General features: G+C 41.8%; 1 protein-coding gene across 1 annotated transcript in view; it reads right to left on the bottom strand.

Annotated features, from left to right (window-relative positions):
• Positions 1-19840, bottom strand: part of LOC311006879 (pleckstrin homology domain-containing family A member 5-like) — a 257951-nt gene that overhangs the window by 3766 nt on the left and 234345 nt on the right. The window contains 17 exon segments of the mRNA XM_083999886.1: positions 617-786; positions 1841-1986; positions 4473-4589; positions 4750-4878; positions 5700-5891; positions 7449-7570; positions 8901-9036; positions 9883-9972; positions 9975-10031; positions 10033-10080; positions 11307-11350; positions 11679-11787; positions 11883-11984; positions 15221-15373; positions 15475-15555; positions 15631-15696; positions 19184-19264. Coding sequence (XP_083856012.1) covers positions 617-786; positions 1841-1986; positions 4473-4589; positions 4750-4878; positions 5700-5891; positions 7449-7570; positions 8901-9036; positions 9883-9972; positions 9975-10031; positions 10033-10080; positions 11307-11350; positions 11679-11787; positions 11883-11984; positions 15221-15373; positions 15475-15555; positions 15631-15696; positions 19184-19264 — 1843 coding nt within the window.

Here is a 19840-nt window from a genome sequence, read left to right on the forward strand (position 1 = left end):
CTGGGCAGGGCTATGGGCTGGCGTTGCTAACGGGAGGAGTGCAGAGAGTCTTCTACTGCAATTAAAGTACTTAGGGGCTATTTGTAGATCATACAACCCCACTTTAAAAAATGCTACTATCCCTTTAAAGCTCGACACAGTGTAAAGGTAGATGTCTGTGTGTTTCTAATATATATGTCATGAAAGTCTCAAAGTCTCAATCCACAGAGAAATCCACACAGCCTGTATTCAGAAAAGAAACTGAGCCTTAAAACCAGCTATCAGGACCTCTGTGACTTTGTGATGTCACAACAATGCAGTCACTGAGCCCCGCCCACTTGAGCCTTCCCCACCATCTAACCTTGCAGGATTTGTCTTCTTTGGTTTACCAGCAATCTGCTACATATTTATGATATTACTCAGAAAAAAAAAACAGCCAATCAGAGCAGAGAGTCAGAGCCTGTTCTCTTCTGATTGGCTGACACTGACCTGTTGTCACTAGAGCTCCAGAGTGAAGCCTGAGAGAGGAAATGTAAGACTACACTGAGATGGTTTTTGGTTCTTAAAACCACAAATATTATCTTCTTGTAAATATAAAAAAAACCAGACGCCAGTTATGGAGGCCGTCTCCACTCACAAGCCAACATGTTGTTGTTGTTGTTGTTGTGTTTCTTGTCGTCTGCTGTAAACTGGTTGTAAGAGTCCAGGCTCTTCTCCAGCTTCCCCTCCCTGCTGGTCTGCTGCGTCAGCTCTCCCTCCTCCTCCTTGGGCTCTGGGCTGGGTGTCTCAGGCTCAGGAGTCTGGAAGCTACAATCAGCACAACATGTCACACTGATGCTAAAAAACTAAACTGCTACATCATATTATGCATATGTGGGATCTCTCTACCCATACTTTAGTGATTTATCACACCAAAATGCAAATACAGACATGCCCAGTCTCTTTCTATCATAGTTTTCAGTCTGCAAACTTATTTTCAGTAGCAGCAGGCGTCCGTTTTTCATCTCATCATTAACATCATCAATCATCAATAATTTGGTCCAACACGTCAGAAGGTAACATACAAAGGCTGCAGGTAGCTCAGAATAAAGCTGCTCGAATCGTTCTCCAGTGCCCTTATAGAACAAGGGTAAACAAAATGAACAATGGCATGGTTAAGTGTCAAATGTAGATTGCATTGTTCTCTGGCTTGTTTTGTAAAAAAAAATGTTACAATAACAAAAAACCCAGTAACTTTTTATAATAAATTTGTGTTTTTTTCTGAAAGTCATAACTACTCTACACGGCAGTCTTCAGGTTGTTTCCTGTTGCCCCCATGTAGAACACACGCAAAACAAAAAACTGTTTATTATAGAGCGATGGCTGCATGGAATTCTCTGCCGAGATTTTTGATGCGAGAAGGTAGTGCAGCCTCTTTTAAACAGGGACTAAAGATGTATTTGTTTTTACAAGAAGGAGTGACTCTCTGACCATCAGAGACAGTTGCATGTCACAAATAATACATGATTTCTGTTTCTTTGTACTTTAAGAGCAGTTTGTAAATGAGATGTGAGCTTTTTATGTTTTGTGTTACTGTTGTCCACTGTATGTATGATGATGATCTGTGTCGAATGTTCTGTGTTAAATTCTGAGACAGAAATGTTTGTAAGATGTTTTGACCGCAGGAAGAATAGCTGCTGTCTTGTACTGCTTAGAGGGACAGAGCACAACTTCATGTCCTGGTTGACTGAAGTGTATTTTTACGTTATGTTTCCTTAGATAAAACACAAACACGCCTTCATCAATCAGAGCGAGTGAGTCCACCTACCACAAGCCACCCTGTCGTGTCACACTCGGACACACCCCCCCTCCTCCCCCCTACCTGTTCTCAGTGGTGGTGTTTGTAGGGGAACTGGTCAGATCCTGCTCTCGGCTCTCGTCATCCTCAAACGGCTCCAGGTTGACTATCTCTACACGCTGAGGCTGCGTGCCCAGGTCCACGATCACCACCCTCTGACTTTCACACAGCTGGAACACACACACACACACACACACACACGTATACAGTCTATATATATATACAGTATATATGAAGAGCTGCACTGGTATGACATTTAGCTCCTGTTATTCAAAGCAAACTGTACAAGCCTTGTACAAGGTGAAAGTGTTTTTTTTTATTTGACTGACATAAAAAAAAACACTATAGAGAAATATATGTAGATATTTGCAGCTATGCAATATGTATATTAATATCCCTTACAGAAAAAACAGAGGAACTTCACATGTGAAAAATTTTGCACATGGGAAAGATGTGGTTTTGGCCCAATTTTATGTGAATCACATGTGAATTCCCATGTGAACCCCTAATCCACATGTGGTAATGTGCTCTAAATCAGTGGTTCTCAACTGGTGGGTCGGGACCCAAAAGTGGGTCGCGGACCCGTTCTGGATGGGTCGCGGACAGCTGGTCAAAAAAGTAAATAATATTTAATGCACATCTGATGTTGGACATGTCTTTTATTTTGAAAAAGAACTTACTTTGAAAGGCACACGAGACACGTGAACACATGCAGTTGTAATGCTCCTCCTCACTTTCTTATTATTTGCTCCATTTGCTCTGAATGCAAAGATATCAGTTTCTTATTAATGTGGCCCGAATGCAGTGAATCTTGTTTTGTTTTGTGGGTCTTTATTTTGTGCAATTTGATATTTATTCACTTTTGTGAATATGCTCTGAATGCAGAGATGCATTAGAAGTCAAATATATCGTTTTGTTGGTCTCCATTTTGTGCAGTTTGATATTTTTTTATTCACTTCCATACATGCAGTTGTCATGGTCATCCTCAGTTTCATTCATGTGCTCTGAAATGCATTTTGCTCAATAAAGAGCAAAATGAGTTAAAGGCTTTAAAAAAAATTATTGGTTTGAATTCTATAAAAGTGGGTCGCGACTTAATGACCATGGGAAAATGTGGAGCCCAGAGTGAGACTAGTTGAGAACCCCTGCTCTACATGATAACACATGTGATCACATGTTACCACATGTGAAAATAAAATGCAAATAACATGATTCCCATGTGCAACATTTTTCCACATGTTTATCACATGTGAAGTGCATGTGGTTTTTCTGTAAGGGATGTATTAAATGTAATCAGATAGATATATTATAAAAAAGACAGCAAGAAATGACAGGAGGAAGTGTGTGACTGCTGTGGACTGAGGCTGCTGTTCAGGGTCTGGCCTCTGTGGATCTCCAGGGTGGCATTCTGCTCGGGAGCAGCCCAGACCCAGCTCTCAATCCCGGCTGAATCCAGCAGATAAACCTTTTAAAGCCAACCTGGCTTCCTCCACATTTCCCACAAATCCTCCGTTATTGTCCCAGATTACATTCAGAGAGGCTGCGGCCACTGTGGCTGATTAGCTGCCGCGTAGCCGACGGAGCTGGATTACAGGCGCTGAATTGAACAGAGTACACTGAAGAGATGTAATAGAATTCCTTTGATTCTCCACCACCTGCTGCCTCTGCAGCCTCCAGCCCACTGCACCAGCTCCTCCACCACTTCACTAATTGCTGACTTCCACATCCACAGTTAACATGCATCCTATTACAAGTGATGTTCATGAGCCAGTTCCTACTTTAATCATGTCTTTTTTTTTCTATTTCCACAGTGTGTAGAAATAACACGGCTAATAACTTGAGATTTAAACTCTAACAATGAATCCATCTTATTAACACACATGTGTGTGTAAGTATCAAAGCCTGATATATCCTCTTCCTCTGAGCCACTTGACTCAGTCCCACACACACCATCCTGCTGCCAAAAACCCTCAGCAGAGCATCAAATGTGTATTAATCCGCATCTGAAAGTAGTTCCAAAACAAATGCACTATTTTTTCCCACATGAGTATGTTTTTTTTTTTTTGTTTTTTTTAAACAGCTACTTTTTGACCCTTTTAAAGGGACAACGAGGAGTTTTGGAAAAGCGAAGCGTTTTCACACTACATTTATGAGCCTCCGCACGCACCATGAAATTCTTTGACCGGCGCAAGACAGACTCATGTTTTCATTCATCAAGAATTAAAGTCAGAGGTTGGAAGACGATCACATACCATCGTAGTTCCGACCATAAACGGAGATTCGGCGGCGTTATTCTCATGACTCGCCACGAAACCGAAAGTAAGGAAACGCTGGTCGGCTCGCCCAGCATTTCCACCACCACTAATAATAACAAAATAACCATAGAGACAAAACCATATATTTATCTAAAATGGGCCCATTAACAAGTGGTAACGTAGATTCATCTACATTAATATGAGACTTTTTTATTGTCGCAGAATTTTTCGTTCTGCCGATGGAGAAACTCCTCGTTGTCCCTTTAATGGAGAATATGATGGAATATATATATGAAAATAAACAGTCTATCAGTGATTTGTTTTTCAAGATCAAGGGTTTAATCTTCATGGGAAAGACATTTTGAGTGAACTGTGTAGGAGACCTCACTGTGGTGGCCTACCTCATCGTCTAAGCTGTTGGTCTCAGCCTGTGGCCCCTTCACACACTGCAGGGCCACACTCCGGCCCTGCTGACCTTCCTCACACTGGCCTTTCCCCTCCTCCGCTCTCAGCAGCTCCTGCATGTGGACAGAGAATCTGCTCATCAGCTCTTTTGCATTTAACTTTTATCCAGGTCTTTTGTCAAATGTGTGTTTGTTTTGGGTGTTTGCCAGCAGACTGAATGAACAAATTGAATGTGACAACGACATAAACAACTTAATTAAATATCCCAAGGACCTGTGCTGCAGTCGGTCTGTCTGTGCGACTCCCAGCGGCCTCAGCTGCCCTGCACTGCTCCTTCAGCTGCTGCAGAGCCGCTTCCAGCTCCAGAGGGTCGGCACAGGCTCCCTCTGCCTGGGCCCGGCTCTACACACACACACACACACACACACACAGACATAGACACACACACACACAAGCTACAGTAATTGATTTCATTAACAGATTTTGGCATTTTTCAGTTAAAGGGATAGTTCACCCAAAATTGAAATTTCACTCGTTATCTACTCACCCTCATGTGGACTAAGGGCTGGGAGAAGTTTCAGAGTCCTCCGTGGCTTCTCTGAGTTACAGGGGGTCTCGGCGTAGCAGTGCATGTCCATATAACGGTTGCAAATGGATACCAACTGTCTTCGTAACAAAAAGACACACCAAAAAACATCCAAATACCTCCATGCTGCTCGTATGTAATGTCCGTCTTGTATTGAAGCCCCAAAATGCAAAATTGTTCAGAAAAAAATTAAATAAGTCTATATTTCAAGCTTGTTTGTAGCAGAAGCTCCTCTTCCTGGTTCGTCCAATTTGGACGAACCAGGGTCTGTCCTCTTCCCAGTTCGTCCAAATTTGGACGAACTGGGAAGAGGAGCTTCGAGAAGCTTCCGCTACAAAACAAGCTTGAAAAGTAGACTTATTTAATTTTTTCGGGACAATTTCGGTAGTTTCAACTTTCGACAGGTGGTATCCATTTGCAACTGTTATATGGACATGCACTGCTACGCCGAGACCCCCTGTAACTCAGAGAAGCCACGGAGGACTCTGAAACTTCTTCTTCCCTTAGTCCACATGAGGGTGAGTAGATAATGAGTGAAATTTCAATTTTGGGTGAACTATCCCTTTAAACACCAAGAGCGTGTTTCTAAGCTAAAGCAGTCCAGGTTTAGATGTTTGTGCATGTGTTGTGACATCACCTGCAGGATGATAAAGGGGTTGTCTTTGCTGAAGGAAGGCGAGCGCGATGGGGTTTCCCTCTTCCTCTCCCGGAGCGACGAGGCCTCCTGGTTTCTCCTGATCCTCTCCAGCTGCTCCTCCACACTCATCCTCGTCCTGCCCACCTCTCGCTCCCCGAAGCCGATCTGATCCACCGCACTCCTGGGTCGGTCCTGCACAGGAGCACAGAAGCAAAAAACCCCCACGCTTACATCCTCTCCTCTGGATTGATGCTTTTTTTTTTTAGAATCACAAGCATTAGCGCCGGTTGGGCAGTTTTTAAATCTTCGACTTGATGTTTTTCGAAGCTGCCCGACCTTTGCTAGGCAACGCTGTCAGCATGTTGTCTGCTTTGTCGAGTTAAACACTGCAGCAAAAGGTTCACAGTCAGCATGTGCAACTCTATGTGAGGGTGTTGGAGCCGAGCAGGTAGAACAGCCTCTCTTTCAACAACAAAAATGGTTAAATTAAACACGACTTTATCCAGATGTGCTGTTTCTGGCCAATATGTGAAACTGTGGAACCACTGGAAACAACTGACTTGGTCTGGTCCTATCTACATTGTTCCTTATTTCAGCTGTCAGCTGTCAGTATATTTTTTGGCTTTTTTGCCTTTATTTGATAGCACAGTATAGATAGACAGGAAAGAAGGCAGAGAGAGGGGGAATGACATGCAGGAAAGGTCTGCCTGACGCGGGACTCGAACCGGGGACGCCTGCGTTGAGGACTGTAGCCTCTACATGGGGCAGCCGCCTTAACCACTGCGCCACACACCGCCCCTCTTCTATATCTTTTAATGTAGAAAAATCTGTTTTTAATTCACCTGTCGTTTTGACAGCACAGTCCCCTTATATTGCATTCTATATTTAGCTTTCCTGCTGTGGAGGCGCTGCCTTTAATATAAGCCCCCTCTCTGATGTTGAATCAAATAAAATCATCTCATCAGTCAGTCAGCCAGTCATTGGTTCGACTGATGTCCCCCCAAAAAGCTTGTTTTTTGTGGGTGGGTTCTGGAGAGATGGTGCTGGGTGTAAATATTACTTCATATGTTAAAAGGTTCTCTGTTGGGTTCTGGGTTCTGACGTACTATAATTGATTTTAGTTATATCACTTTATGTTGTGTTGTGGGAAGAAGCTTGAGTTTGGACCAGGAAAGAAAAACGGTTCTCCTGTGAGAGAGCTGTCTATAAAACCTGATTATCAGAGATATTTCAGACAAATAGTTTTTTTCTTTGAATGGATTTATTTTTCTTCTGCTCTGTGCAGCTTTAAGAAGTGATTGTGTTTCCGAGCCGCTGCTGCTGGTTTTGTACGTTTATTCAGACACCATGCCAGGAGCAGCAGGACAAGATTAAGTAGAGCAGAAACCTCCACCAACTGTGATTAAAGACTGACAGATTTAAGAAAGAAAAACAAAAAAAATATATATATGTAGGCTATATATGTATAATAAATAAAAGCACATAATGAAAAGAAGACAGTATGTGTGAAGGCTAAATCAACACAGAACACAGGGAAGAGGCTTGAAGAGGAAATGCAGCTCTGAGATGAGGAGAACTGCAGTGAAGCTGAGGGGAAAAGGGGGAACAGATTCACTATCAGGCCACACTAGCAAAACGTGAACGTGCAGAAATCCTCTGGGCTGTTTCTGACACATCTGTGGATTAAAATCGACCCATTTCATCTTAAACACGTTTTGTGCCTCTGTTGGTGCTGAAGGCAAAACTTACCGATCTGGATTCCACCTTCTTGGTCTTCCTCAAGGTGACGTAGGAGGCAATGGTGGAGGACTCAGGAGGGCTCATGGGAGATTTGGTCCTCGGGGGGACGATACCCACCGGGTAGGGGGGCACTGTCGGAGAGACGGCGTGGAAAGCTGTCACTTACACATTCGCAAACAAACACTGCAGTCAGGCTAATTGCTCATGATGTGGCAGAACATTTGGCCACGCTCCATTTCACAGGAAATGAAAAACATGTTCAAAAAAACAGGAGAAAGTCAGGGACATCACCACTCTCTTGTTTTGAAACATAATCAGTTTGATCAGTGTCTCAGTGCAATTACAGCAGCGTAAAGCCACATTATAAACACAACTGCAAGTTTCCTTTACAAATAAGAATACGAAGAATGTGACGCCACCTCACCAGCTGTAAACACCTGTCAGTTGCTGAAGGAAACTTTCAGTATTTTACAACTAGAGCCTTATTGTCTGATTTACAAGTACTGTAGCAAGAAACCTCCAGACAGATTTACACTTCGGGGATCCACCGATAAATTCTATGAACACTGGCAACGTCTTATATCGCATTTTGAGAATATGAATTGTACATCACAAGATTAAAATACATATTTTTCTAATTGCTTTGCTCATGCTGATAATGTGATTTTGGATAAATTATTTATAATTCTTTTCTTCAATTCTTTTTTATATATATATATATATATATATATATATATATATATATATATATATATATATATATATATATATATATATATATATATATATATATATATATATATATATATATATATATATATACACACACACACATTATTATCATTATGATTGCTATTATTATTATTATTATTATTTTTTTTAATTTGTTTGGTAGTTTTGTTTGTGGGGGAGACATGTGGTGGGATGGGAGGGGGAAAAACCCACTTATGTATATTGTTGATTTGTAAGGTGAATTCTCTGAACCAAAGTGGAATAAATAAATAATAATAATAAAAAAAAGAGACAGTTGAAGCAGTCGGAGCCTCCTAATAAAGGTCTGTACTGTGTAATGTGAGATTCCCATGTCTCTTTTGATTATATATGTGATGTCACAACAACAGTCAAAACCCTCAGGTATATCACATCACAGCTGGGTCCAACATGCAGGATTTAGTTTCGCAAAGTTTCACCTGAAATTTGCTAAATCTTTCAAGTGTTACTCAGAAAACAGTCAGCCAACCAGAGGAGAGGCTCAGACCCTCCTCTTTTCTGATTGGCTGACTGACCTGAAACTATGGCTTTTGGTTCTGAAAACTACAAACACGTCTTGCTGTGGTTAATTAAACAAAAAGTGTAAAACATGGAATTAGACATGAAACGCTAACTTGTCTACATTTAGGAAAAAGTCTTGAAATGTGTTTGTGGAGGAATATCAGGGGATACGTGGAACAGCACCAGCACCTTTATTGGCTGCAGTGTCTTTACTCTCAGCAGTGGTCTCTGACTTGTCCTTGTCCTCGCCGTTGGCCTCGTCCACTTCCTCCTTCACCGTGGTGAGTTCAGGCTCGCTCTTATACAGCCGGTAGTCTGGAGCTTGCTGCGAGGAGGAGAGAGTGATGGCTCAGGGTCAGAATACACACCTGGAGTCAGACCTGCTGTCAGTCACATACACACACACACACACTCACACACACATGCACACACATCTACAGGAGGCATTTTTTCTCCAAAAATAAAAAAGTGAACCTCCTCACATGGTTGATTTGGATCAATTCTTAATGCTGCTACAGGGTGAAAACCTTGTATTTCCCAAATGTCCCATTTTACTGATCTGAAAGAGTGTGGACATTTCAAAATAAAATGCATTCTAATATACAGTAGTGAAAATAAACTCCTATTTTACCAAGGAAAGTTGTATTTTTGCACTTATTTACAAAGCATTATGCTTTTTTTTCTTTAAAATGAAAAATATTCTTCCAAAATTGTAACTTTTTCTCAATAATAAAAGCTTTACTCTCAAAAATGTCAGCTTTCTATCCTTGGTTGACCACACTGATCTCACAGGAAATTACATACACTGTAAAATGTAAGAAAACAAGACACAGTCTGAATAAACTTCAAAGCCACACAATCGAACGCCACTGTCACAACAATACAGTTCCACATGTATGGAGCAGGACAGGCTGGAAGGTGACGCTGCAGGTGAGTGACGGTGGCGACTGGATGGAGCGGGGGAAAGACGGAGGGAAAGTGAAACGTTGAGATGAGTTGGTCCACAAACGGCTGAGGGGTGAGTCACTTCATGTGTGTTAATTGAGTCTTGAGGATGGAGCTGAGGATGATGGAGATGGATTTAAAAATGGCGGTGGAGTTGAGGGAGTTCAGGTGGGCTGATGGTCAGGTGGGCGGAGTCAGGAGACATGGTGGGGGGGGGGGTTCTTACGCTGTGCGCTCCGTTCCTGGAGCCGGCCTTGCGGTCCTCGGGGCGGTGCGTGTGGGGGGGCAGGCGGCTGCCGGGGTGTGAGTGGTGGGTGAGCACGTGGGGGGGGCGCTCTGAGGAGTCGTAGTACTGGGGGAGGGGCGGGCGGGGGGGCACGCTGTTGCCCTCCTCCAGAGGACTGAGGGGCAGCAACGTCACTGCCTGTTGACAGTCAACACAGGAGGGGGGTGGGGGTGTAAATCATCAGCTGTTACTGCTCTGTGCTGCTGGGGAGGAGCCACTTCAAGAGGAACAAGCAGGATTCTTCCCGTGGCTATGCTACATTTTTACCTTCATTAAAACGCTCCAGAGTAATTGTGATAGTTAAAGGGATAGTTCAACCTTTTGGCAAATTGGCCCATTGCCATAATCCCTTTTTTTGTGATCAAATGTTTATTTAACAAGAATACAAGTTACAACCAAGAAACATGACTCATTAATTGACAATAGAGATAGTACAGAATTGATTGTAACAACTAAATCGCAAAAATAATAGTAGTAATAGTGTAACCTTGCACTTCAATAAGGTGCAAGAAAAACCAAAACAAATGTGCATAAAAATGAAAAAAAATGAAAATAATAAATAAAAAAAGAAAAAAAAAAGAGAGAGAAAATGAAAAGGAAAATGGGCGCCCATTGCCATAATCCCTATAGTCATAGCAGTAGGTTTGCTACCTTTAATTGTTGGTGCAAGCTATTTTTAGAACGGCGGAGCAGAGCCGTGAGCTGCTCAGAGCTACGCTACAGAGGCTCATGGGATTTCTTGGTTTCCCTCATCAAACTCATCAAATACACAATCCAACAACTCCAAAACGCTCTGGTGGACAAGTTGTGACCTGCACATTCACCACGCTATGAGATAATAACGGAACGTTTCGAGACATTTGCCAAAATGTTGACCTATCCCTTTAACTACATGACTTGCAACTTGTTACAAGTGAACATCAGTGTAGTACTAGGCCGCCGCCCCGGTGTCCCAACTCGTCTCTGCGCACCGCTACACAAACACGCTCCGTAACCCGCAATCTTTTGTTTATGACAGTTAAGACTACACAAATATACACGTCCTAACACCGTATATGTTATATAACCTTATCCACCGCTCCATGAATTGATTTTATGCCGGTTTCGTTAAAAACAAATGCACATGGCCAGGAGGAGGGTTACCAAAACAGAAAAAAAAGCGTTCCTCTTTAAATCCTCTAAAGTGTCTCCTCCATGGTGCTGTCTTAGGGATAAACAGCTGGTGACCTGTATGATGTCTGGTCAGCGAACACACCACACCCCTGCTGGTTGCTACAGTAAGAGTGCAGAGTCATCCTCCCTTTAAATCGGGCTTCAAGAAAGACACAGGCATGTTTGAATCAGCTGAGAGTGAGTGTTCTTACTTCGTTCTTCTGGATGCTGGACAGAGGTTTGGACCCGGGGAAATCTGCTGGTCGCGAGGAAGGTAGAGAAAAGAGGGGTATTAACATCCAGAACAAAAAGATGTATAGGACAAATTTCCTTTCACATCTCTCCAATGGAAATACATGTATTTTTTAATAGAAAATGTTAGGACTTGATAAGCCACAGTTATAGACTGGATAGTGTTTAATGGGGAAATGACAGAACTACCCAGAAAGTCATATCATTCTTGTCATAGTCAATTTTATCCTTGGGGAAAGACAGTAGACCCCCCACCCCCACCTCTCAGTATAAATCAAATCAGACGGATGTGAAATGAATCAGAGAGTGTGTCTGTGTGTGTGCAGACTCACTGTTGTCTGTGCATCTCTGTGGTTTGTTCTTGGCCAGAGCCTCCATCACGTCCTGGATCCTCCACAGCTCCTTCTGGATCTGGATGTGCCGCTGACTTGGAGGCTCTGTCTGAGGATACACACACACATACAGATGATGTTAAAGGCTTGATCACAGCAGACAGAGTGTGTGTGTGTGTGTGTGTGTGTGTGTGTATGTGTTACCTGTGGGCTGCCCAGGGCTTCCAGCTGCTCTAACAGGTTGGACTTGGCCTGAGTGACGTCGGCCTCCAGCCTGTCGTACTCCCTCCAGGAACGCTCCAACTCCTGGAACCAGGACAGGGTTACACTGATGTGTGTGTGTGTGTGTGCCAAATTTTTTTACACCACATTCTTTAAAACAGAAGTAAGCGATCCGGTGGTTTTGGCTAACTTCCTGTCAGCAGATGGAGTTAGCAGTCTCCGCCCTCGTCCCTACGTCACCACATTCACGCGCATCCCTTGGCTGCACACACAGAGAGGAACGCCCCTTTATGCCGTTCTCTCTCCTCATTGGATAAAGGTTGTAGGATACTAGAACACTGGAAAAGAGAGTAACGACACCTCCATTGACTCCCGTGGTAAGGGTTTTGCGCCCCTAGTGGCAGGATATGGGTATTGCAAAAGCGCCCAGAAAACCCATTCACTCCAATGTATGTGTGTTGCCCACTTGCTTGTAAATTGATGAAAACGGCCGTGTTTTTGTTTTTAGGTGTCTTGGTCATATCAAATTATACTAATAATTTGTTTATTACAAAATGTAGATTGAAACATTAATGTAGACAACAGTTTTTTTTTAATGTTTATCTGTAAAGGATCCTCAATGATGCTATTAAAGTGGGTGATCTATAAATGTCCTTAAATTATTGAAAATACCACACTTGCTCATTCACCAACAATGCAGAGATGTCAGTTCTTGGGCGCTTTTGCAATACCCATATTCCTCCATCAGGAGGCGCTTCCATTGAACCAATGCGTGTCGTTACTCTCTTTTCCAGTGCTCTATAGGATACAAGGAAAGTTTTCTCCTGGGCTTACAGCAGAGCAGAGTGACTGACAGACCCGTGTTTCAGACCAAACACTCTATAAAAGTGATTGCTGTCGGAAGATAGAACTATTTAAGACTTATATTAACACAAACATTCCGCTTACTTCTGCTTTAATGTCCTTGATGAATATGAAAAATAACTTTTACCCCATTTGAACTTATGAGGTGTTTTGTGTCCAACAAGCTCATGCGGCTCAAAAAGGGCAAAGGCAAAGAAATCTGTGCTTATGAAGAGCATCTCTCTGCCCCCCCCCCCCCCCCCCCCCCAGCACAGGCCAGTGAATCAGGGTGTTATCTGTGATTCTGACCTGACTTCACATCACAACACAACACACCACACCAAAAATGGCCTCCAGCATCTTATAAATATAACCAGAGGAAGCAGCTTCATGACTCAGTGCTCTGTGACGCACAACAACATCAATGCCAGGGTTTAATTGAGGTTTGTGTGAGCGTGGAGACCACGTTGTTGACATTATTCCAGATACAATACGGATCTTTTGATTTGCTGTGATTTATTACAAATGAGACTGTGTGGATTGTGTGGCCTTGCCGCAGGTTCAGGTTGGAGTTAATCCAAAGATCAGGTCAGTCCAGTCATAAAAAAAATTAACATTTGACGGGCAACAGGTGGGTGAAATGATGTTTAATATATGAGAAAATATGAATAATGTTCCGTAAAATGTCAACATATTTCAAGCTTCATTCTCATCAGACTCTGTGTTTAAAGTTCTGAATTCATGATAATGAGTTTTGAAACATTTTATGTTCAATTAATAGTGGAGTTTAAATGTCAGTTTACGTTCAGGCTGTTGGAGAAATAATTGTTGCCATTTTCATTTTGATCAAATATGGAGCACAAACTTTTACTTTTTATTTATGGTTTATTTAAAACCATCCTGTCAGTGTAACAATATTCCGACTCTCTCCCTCTTTTCAAAACAAAACTCAAAACCCACCTGTTCAAAATTGCTTATCCACTCCACCCCTCACTCTAACATCCCCCTTTATTCTGCACATTTTTATTTATTTGTTCCTTTTATTTATTCATTCTTACTGATGTTTTTAATGTTGTTTATTCTGTGTTTTTGTGTTTTGGTGTTGTTTATTGATGATTTTAAGTGTCCTTGAGTGGCGTAAAAGGCGCTTTCTAAATAAAATATATTATTATTATAATTTATTATTACACCTGATAGAAAATAATGGTAAAGATAAGGGTCTCTATATTGTGGAAATTTGGCTGTGATTTAGATTTAGATTATGTCAGAGCCAATTTGTACATCATCATTGTTTGTTCATTTGGGTGAAATAACCCTTTAACCCTCTATGGTACCATGTTGCCCTCAGGCAACATACCACTTTTTGGCCTGTCACATCTCCACAATTCATCCCATTTAATGCTGTAATACTTTAAAAAAGAGAGGAGACCTTAGAGAACCAATAACAATGCTTTAATTTATCACATGACTTTCAAGAAGCCATACTGAAACCCTTTTTTGCTGACTTTTTCAAAGGAAACAGGTTTGCCATTTTGCTCCACTAAAACGGTCTGAAAACATACAGTAACTTCCTGGCCCTTTTTCATCTGGAAAAAAATATATTTACACTAATAGATTAGTAAAGTTTAATTTTTAATAGTTCCATGCAATTTATTTACTTATTAAATAATGGAAACTTGTTAAAATGCACCTGTTGCCCGAAAGCAACAACGTACCATTATAGAAAATTGCAATGTTGCCTTGAGGCAACAGTGGACCATTATGGAATCAATATTGCATTATGAGATATGGTGGTGTGTGTTTAGGTGTAAATATAATGTTCAAAAACATATAATTCATCATAATTTTGTTTTTTATCCTTAATAAATTAGATATTGGATGCAGTAAAGTAAACATCAGGCTATTATGATGATGATGAGGAAGATGAGAACGAGAATTCGGATGAGGATGAGGCCAGTGAAGGTGAAAGTCTACAGAGACCGGTGTTTCTAATACAGTATATGACAAACCGTAATGGTACAATGTTGCCTACAGTCAACAAATCCCCAAAACTTCCAAAAATAAATAATTTTTAAAAATGTCTTTAGATTATGTTTATTTAGTCTATTTTGAGACATAAAAACACTCCAAACATTTTTTCCCCCACTGGCATCATAATGCGTACCATAGAGGGTTAAGGGAAAAAAAGTGTTCTCACAATAATGTAACAGACTACAAGTTGGACCAATGTGATGTATGTGATGTATGTGATTCTAAATGAGCATTGTATTCTTATTAATGGATTATAGATGAATCAAGCTGTTTTTAATCAGCAAACTTCCTCCTCTTGTCCTGCAGTGCTGTGTTTGTTTGTGTGTGTGTGTGTGTGTGTGTGTGTGTGTGTGTGTGTGTGTGTGTGTGTGTGTGTGTGTGTGTGTGTGTGTGTGTGTGTGTGTGTGTGTGTGTGTGTGTGTGTGTGTGTGTTGAGGTGCGCTCACAGTGTTGACTCTGGACAGTTCTCTGCAGGTGCTGAGCAGGCCGTTCTGCAGCACGTCCCTCTGCTGGACCAGACTCTGTGTGGCTGCAGCGTTGGAGCCGCTCTGTTCACTCAGCTCCTGACTGGCCGAGAGCAGGGCCGTCTCCAGAGTGTGCTGCCATACACACACACACGGATACTTGTTATTACACATATAACATACGCATGTACAAGATAAACAAACATGGACACACACACTGCACTGCACAGCTGTACCTTCTCTCTGTGTAGCTGCTGCAGCTTCTCCTCCTGCATCCTCACCACCTTGTCCTGCTCACACAGTCTGCTCAGCTTGGTCTAACGCACACAGACACGCACATCAACTAAACTTTATTTAAAAAATAGAAAATATTTTACCGAAGGTTGCCTTACATCTATGTCGGCCTCTTCTGTGCGCTGGACCACGGCGCCCTCCTTGTAGTCGGGGTCTGGGCTGATCTGCAAAGGAGGCAGAGTCAGAGACGGACAGGAGGGGGCGACAACAACACACGTGTCGGGATGAAGAGCAGAGAGCTTCGCCCATGAAGAGTTCTCTACTCAAAATGCTGGAGGAAAGAACGATGCTGACATCTCAATTTTTTTTTCTCCACTGCATAGAAATGACACCTGAATAAATAACCTGCTACCTTTCCGGACATATAAGAATTACATCATATAAATGCTACTACTGTCTCTACAACTGAGTGATATTTTTCCAAATTGCTGCAGGTTGAGGAGAGAAACTTCATTATTTGCCTCCTGCTGTTGATTCCAGAGGCAGTGAATGAGGGGATGAAGGGATGAGTGTTTCATGCATATTCACTAATCTCCTGTAATTTCCCTTGAAGCTGTTTACGCAGGTGTCACCGGGGATGTTGGAGCTGAATATTAGAACGCAGGGAAAGACAACAGGGAGGTGCAGGACTCAGACGCACCAACAACGATAGAATTAAGCCCCTCACTATTATATATATTAATCAAAATGTAAAAGTGTAATTTCCCAGGAGACAGACAGGATGTGTGCGTCGCCACTGAGAAACGGTCTCCTCCGTCCCCACTGACTTTACAGATTGAATCTGATTTACTCACTGAGATCTTTAAAAAGAAAAGAAGCAGAAAAAATAATGATGTGATTTAAAAAAATGCTGACTCATTAATCCACATTGCTCTCTGTGTTAAAGTCGCCCCTTCTCTCTGTGAGCTAATGTTACTTCTCCTTGAAGTTTGACCTTCACCGATGTTCAATTTAGTTGCTCTACAGCCCCGTGACTGCTGGAGCTCTGACAGGAAGTCAAACCAAAGGCAGTTAAAAAACTTTACTGAGTGACTTACATGAAATTTCACTTGGATATGGACATAAACACGGCATGATGTCAATCTCCTTTCTCTTTCCATGAAACCAAACAGAACTTTCAGGGTTAGTATTGATCATCTCGCTTGGCCTGAGACTTGCCGATGCAGCAAGGACAAATTTAATTGGAAATTGTTATTTGCTAGATTGTGGATGTTTTTTTTTCTTAAAAAAAAAAAAATCCGGGTCAGTCAATTCTACCGAGGCCATCAGGATCTGCCTCCAGCTGGAGAGGAAGGTTTGCCTGGGAGACCGAACCCGGGGCAAAAACATCTGGAATCTCACTGATGTTTATTTCAGTTCACCTCCTGTGGCATCACTGCCCCATAATGCATAATAGAGAAAACAGAACTTCTATACAGGGTTTGTCCTTATGTGTAGGTCAACCAGTTATCACAAGAGATACATTATTCCAATTGCTGCGTGTTGTCTGTGGTTTGTTTATGTGCTTTGGGAAGTTTTAGTTTCAAATCCGCCCCAATGCAAAACCCCAGGATGATACAATCACAGACGACTGACTGCACCTGCATAATGTAACAGCATAGCGCTCTTACATAACATAAATGTAAACTAGCCTGTAGCGACTGATATGTCCTAAAAAAATAATTTCTAAAAACGGCTGTTATCTCAGACAGAAAGTGATAGACGAGTGCAGCCAGAGTAGTCTGGCGTGAAGTGATAAAATCCTCTGACAATTCCCCTGACTGAGTTTTACAATCCACATTATTCTGTTCTGCTCCAGGAAATACAGCTGAGAGGTGACGGTACAGACCCACACACTGGGAATCCAGAGGCTGCAGTAAAGTGGGCCCTTGTTCTTCAGAAAGAACCGTTTAAAGACAGTGCAAGCTCCTGGAAGGTTTGGTAAAGTGGTGAATAAATAGATCACCTGAGGCCTGTGTTTTAAAGTATAATTCTTTGAACAACCTGTTTTCTAAAATGTCTGTTTTAAAGTGATCTTGTCAGGACATGGCATCTGGATGACATCCTGTTCCATCTGTTGGGGGTAGGCCTATCGGTGCCGTGTGCTAGGTTTTTACAGAGGATACTGGGTTGCTCCCTGATGTATATATATTGGAGTTAACTGACCGACTAAAAGGACTGCAGCAAGCACTGAATACTGTGAGCACAGTAAGAGAACACATTGTTTAACTGGAAAATGTGTTCACACTGAATTCCCTGGTTTACCTCCTGAGCTGCGGATGTACTGTCACAGAGGTACCTGAAATATAGGATCTAGTTCAGGATTCTTTCTTTCTTTCTTTTCCAGAGTATCACTGTCATGACTGTGTGCTCAGTGTAGGAGTTTGGTTTGCTGAGCTCAGAATAAGGCCCGGAAACAGTGGGAAACATTTAGTCTGGCTCTATCCAAGATTGAAAAACAAACCAACCAATTACTGTTTGTTTCATCTGTAAACAGATGTGAGTCAGGAGTTGTGACAATCTAACTGGGTTTAATGTTTGAATGCTGCGATGTTTCCATTCAAATCAATGGGAGAATGATGTTAGAAATCGACTCTAAATTCACCACTGAGGTTAATCTTGAAGCCGATTGGTGGATTTGAATACCTGGCATCATAGACAGTATCTAACTTGATTCAATGACCCTGTATCCTGGGGGATGGATAAACTGTCTTTCATCCAGGAATAACTCTAAATGCAAACTACAAACGTGTTGGCAGGTGTATATTGAGCTTTGGCTAGCTGTTTCCCCCTGTTTCCAGTTTCTTAATGCTAAGCTACATTAAACACATCCTGACTCCAGTTCTGCACTTAACACAGCGATGTGAGATCGATGTCAATCCTTCTTGCTCTCAAAAAGAAAGTATAATCTCAAACTATTCCTTGAATTACTCCTCTTGCTTTTATCCCTGCTGTGCTGAATAAAGTTGAAGAGCATTATTCTTCAGCAGAGCCATAAAGTGTCCGACAAAATGAACTTTTAAGGCAAACACATCCAAGCATTTTCAAAGCATTACCCAACAGTGAACAGTGCTGTATGAGGACAGATGGTGGGAGGAGAAGTCCATGACTATGAAGCCATAAGCCATGCTCGCTTCCAGTCACTTTCCAACAGCTTCAAACACAAAGCAATGGAATGAGACGGAACGACTTCATACACATCATAAATGATGCTGTGATCTGGGAGGGACTGAGGAGCGGCAACTGGCTGATGGACGGGACTGACTGCATCCAAAGTGGTGATACAAGAGGTTGATGGTGAAGGGGAAGACGTGGATCAACAACCACTGGGCTCCCAGGGCAAAGATCTGGTTTGAGTCTGTTTTAACTCAGCCAACTTAAATTAAAGAGTTCCTCTAGCAACAACAGACTTTTACATTTTGGGAAACCAAAGCTGTGTGAGGTTATTAGCCATTTCTCTTTGACATGGAACTCTTTAATCTAAGTCCACTGAAATGTATCTGTTGTTGCCCAAAAACCTCAAAACTCAACTTTTGTTTTCATCAAGTCATTTGAAAATGGATGAACTAAAAAATCACACGATTTGCCATGAGCTTTTGACCCAACAACAGTAACATGAACAACAGTGTGTCTTTTGACACTGCCTCAAACCAGAGCTGCCGAAGACCTTACTTGCTGGTAGAGTTGTGGCCTTGGTGCCGAGTTCTCGATCATAGTGTGAATCATGAAGATTAGAGGCTCATTCTCCTTCGTCTAGCGGAGCACAGTGAATAAAAAAAGAGGATACAGAGGTAACACAGCAGCTGTAGCTTCCTGATCAACTCTAAATCCGACCCCAACACTTCTAATTCTAAGACTTTATCATCAACCGTTACCTTAAACCTGAAGAAGATGAGGCCTTACAGGATCAAGTGCAAAATATAGAGCACGACCAATTACTAAATGAATTAAATGAAGTTGAGCTTTTTCTAAAATTATATGGCAGGAAGCAAGAAGTAGAAGTCAATATCTTATTCACATTTTAGAGAGAGTTTGATAAATGAATGGCATTAGCCACTTCACAACAAATAAATGCCTAATTTGTTTGGGCCATTTTCCAAAGCACATCAGGTTTGACATTTTTAAATGTCTCATTGGTTAAATTCCAGTTAAGGATGTGATGCATCAAATGTTTTCAAGAGTCCTCTCGGTTTTCACAAAGAAAGATACAACCAAAGAACCTAACAGGGTCAGATCCACATTATCATCCAGTTGTGACACACTCACACGCACACAAGACTCAACAATCAAACAGCCCTTTGAAAATAAAATGTCCTCACAAACATACTT

This window comes from Trachurus trachurus (genome assembly GCF_905171665.1).
Source record: "Trachurus trachurus genome assembly, chromosome: 23".
Lineage (NCBI taxonomy): Eukaryota > Metazoa > Chordata > Actinopteri > Carangiformes > Carangidae > Trachurus > Trachurus trachurus.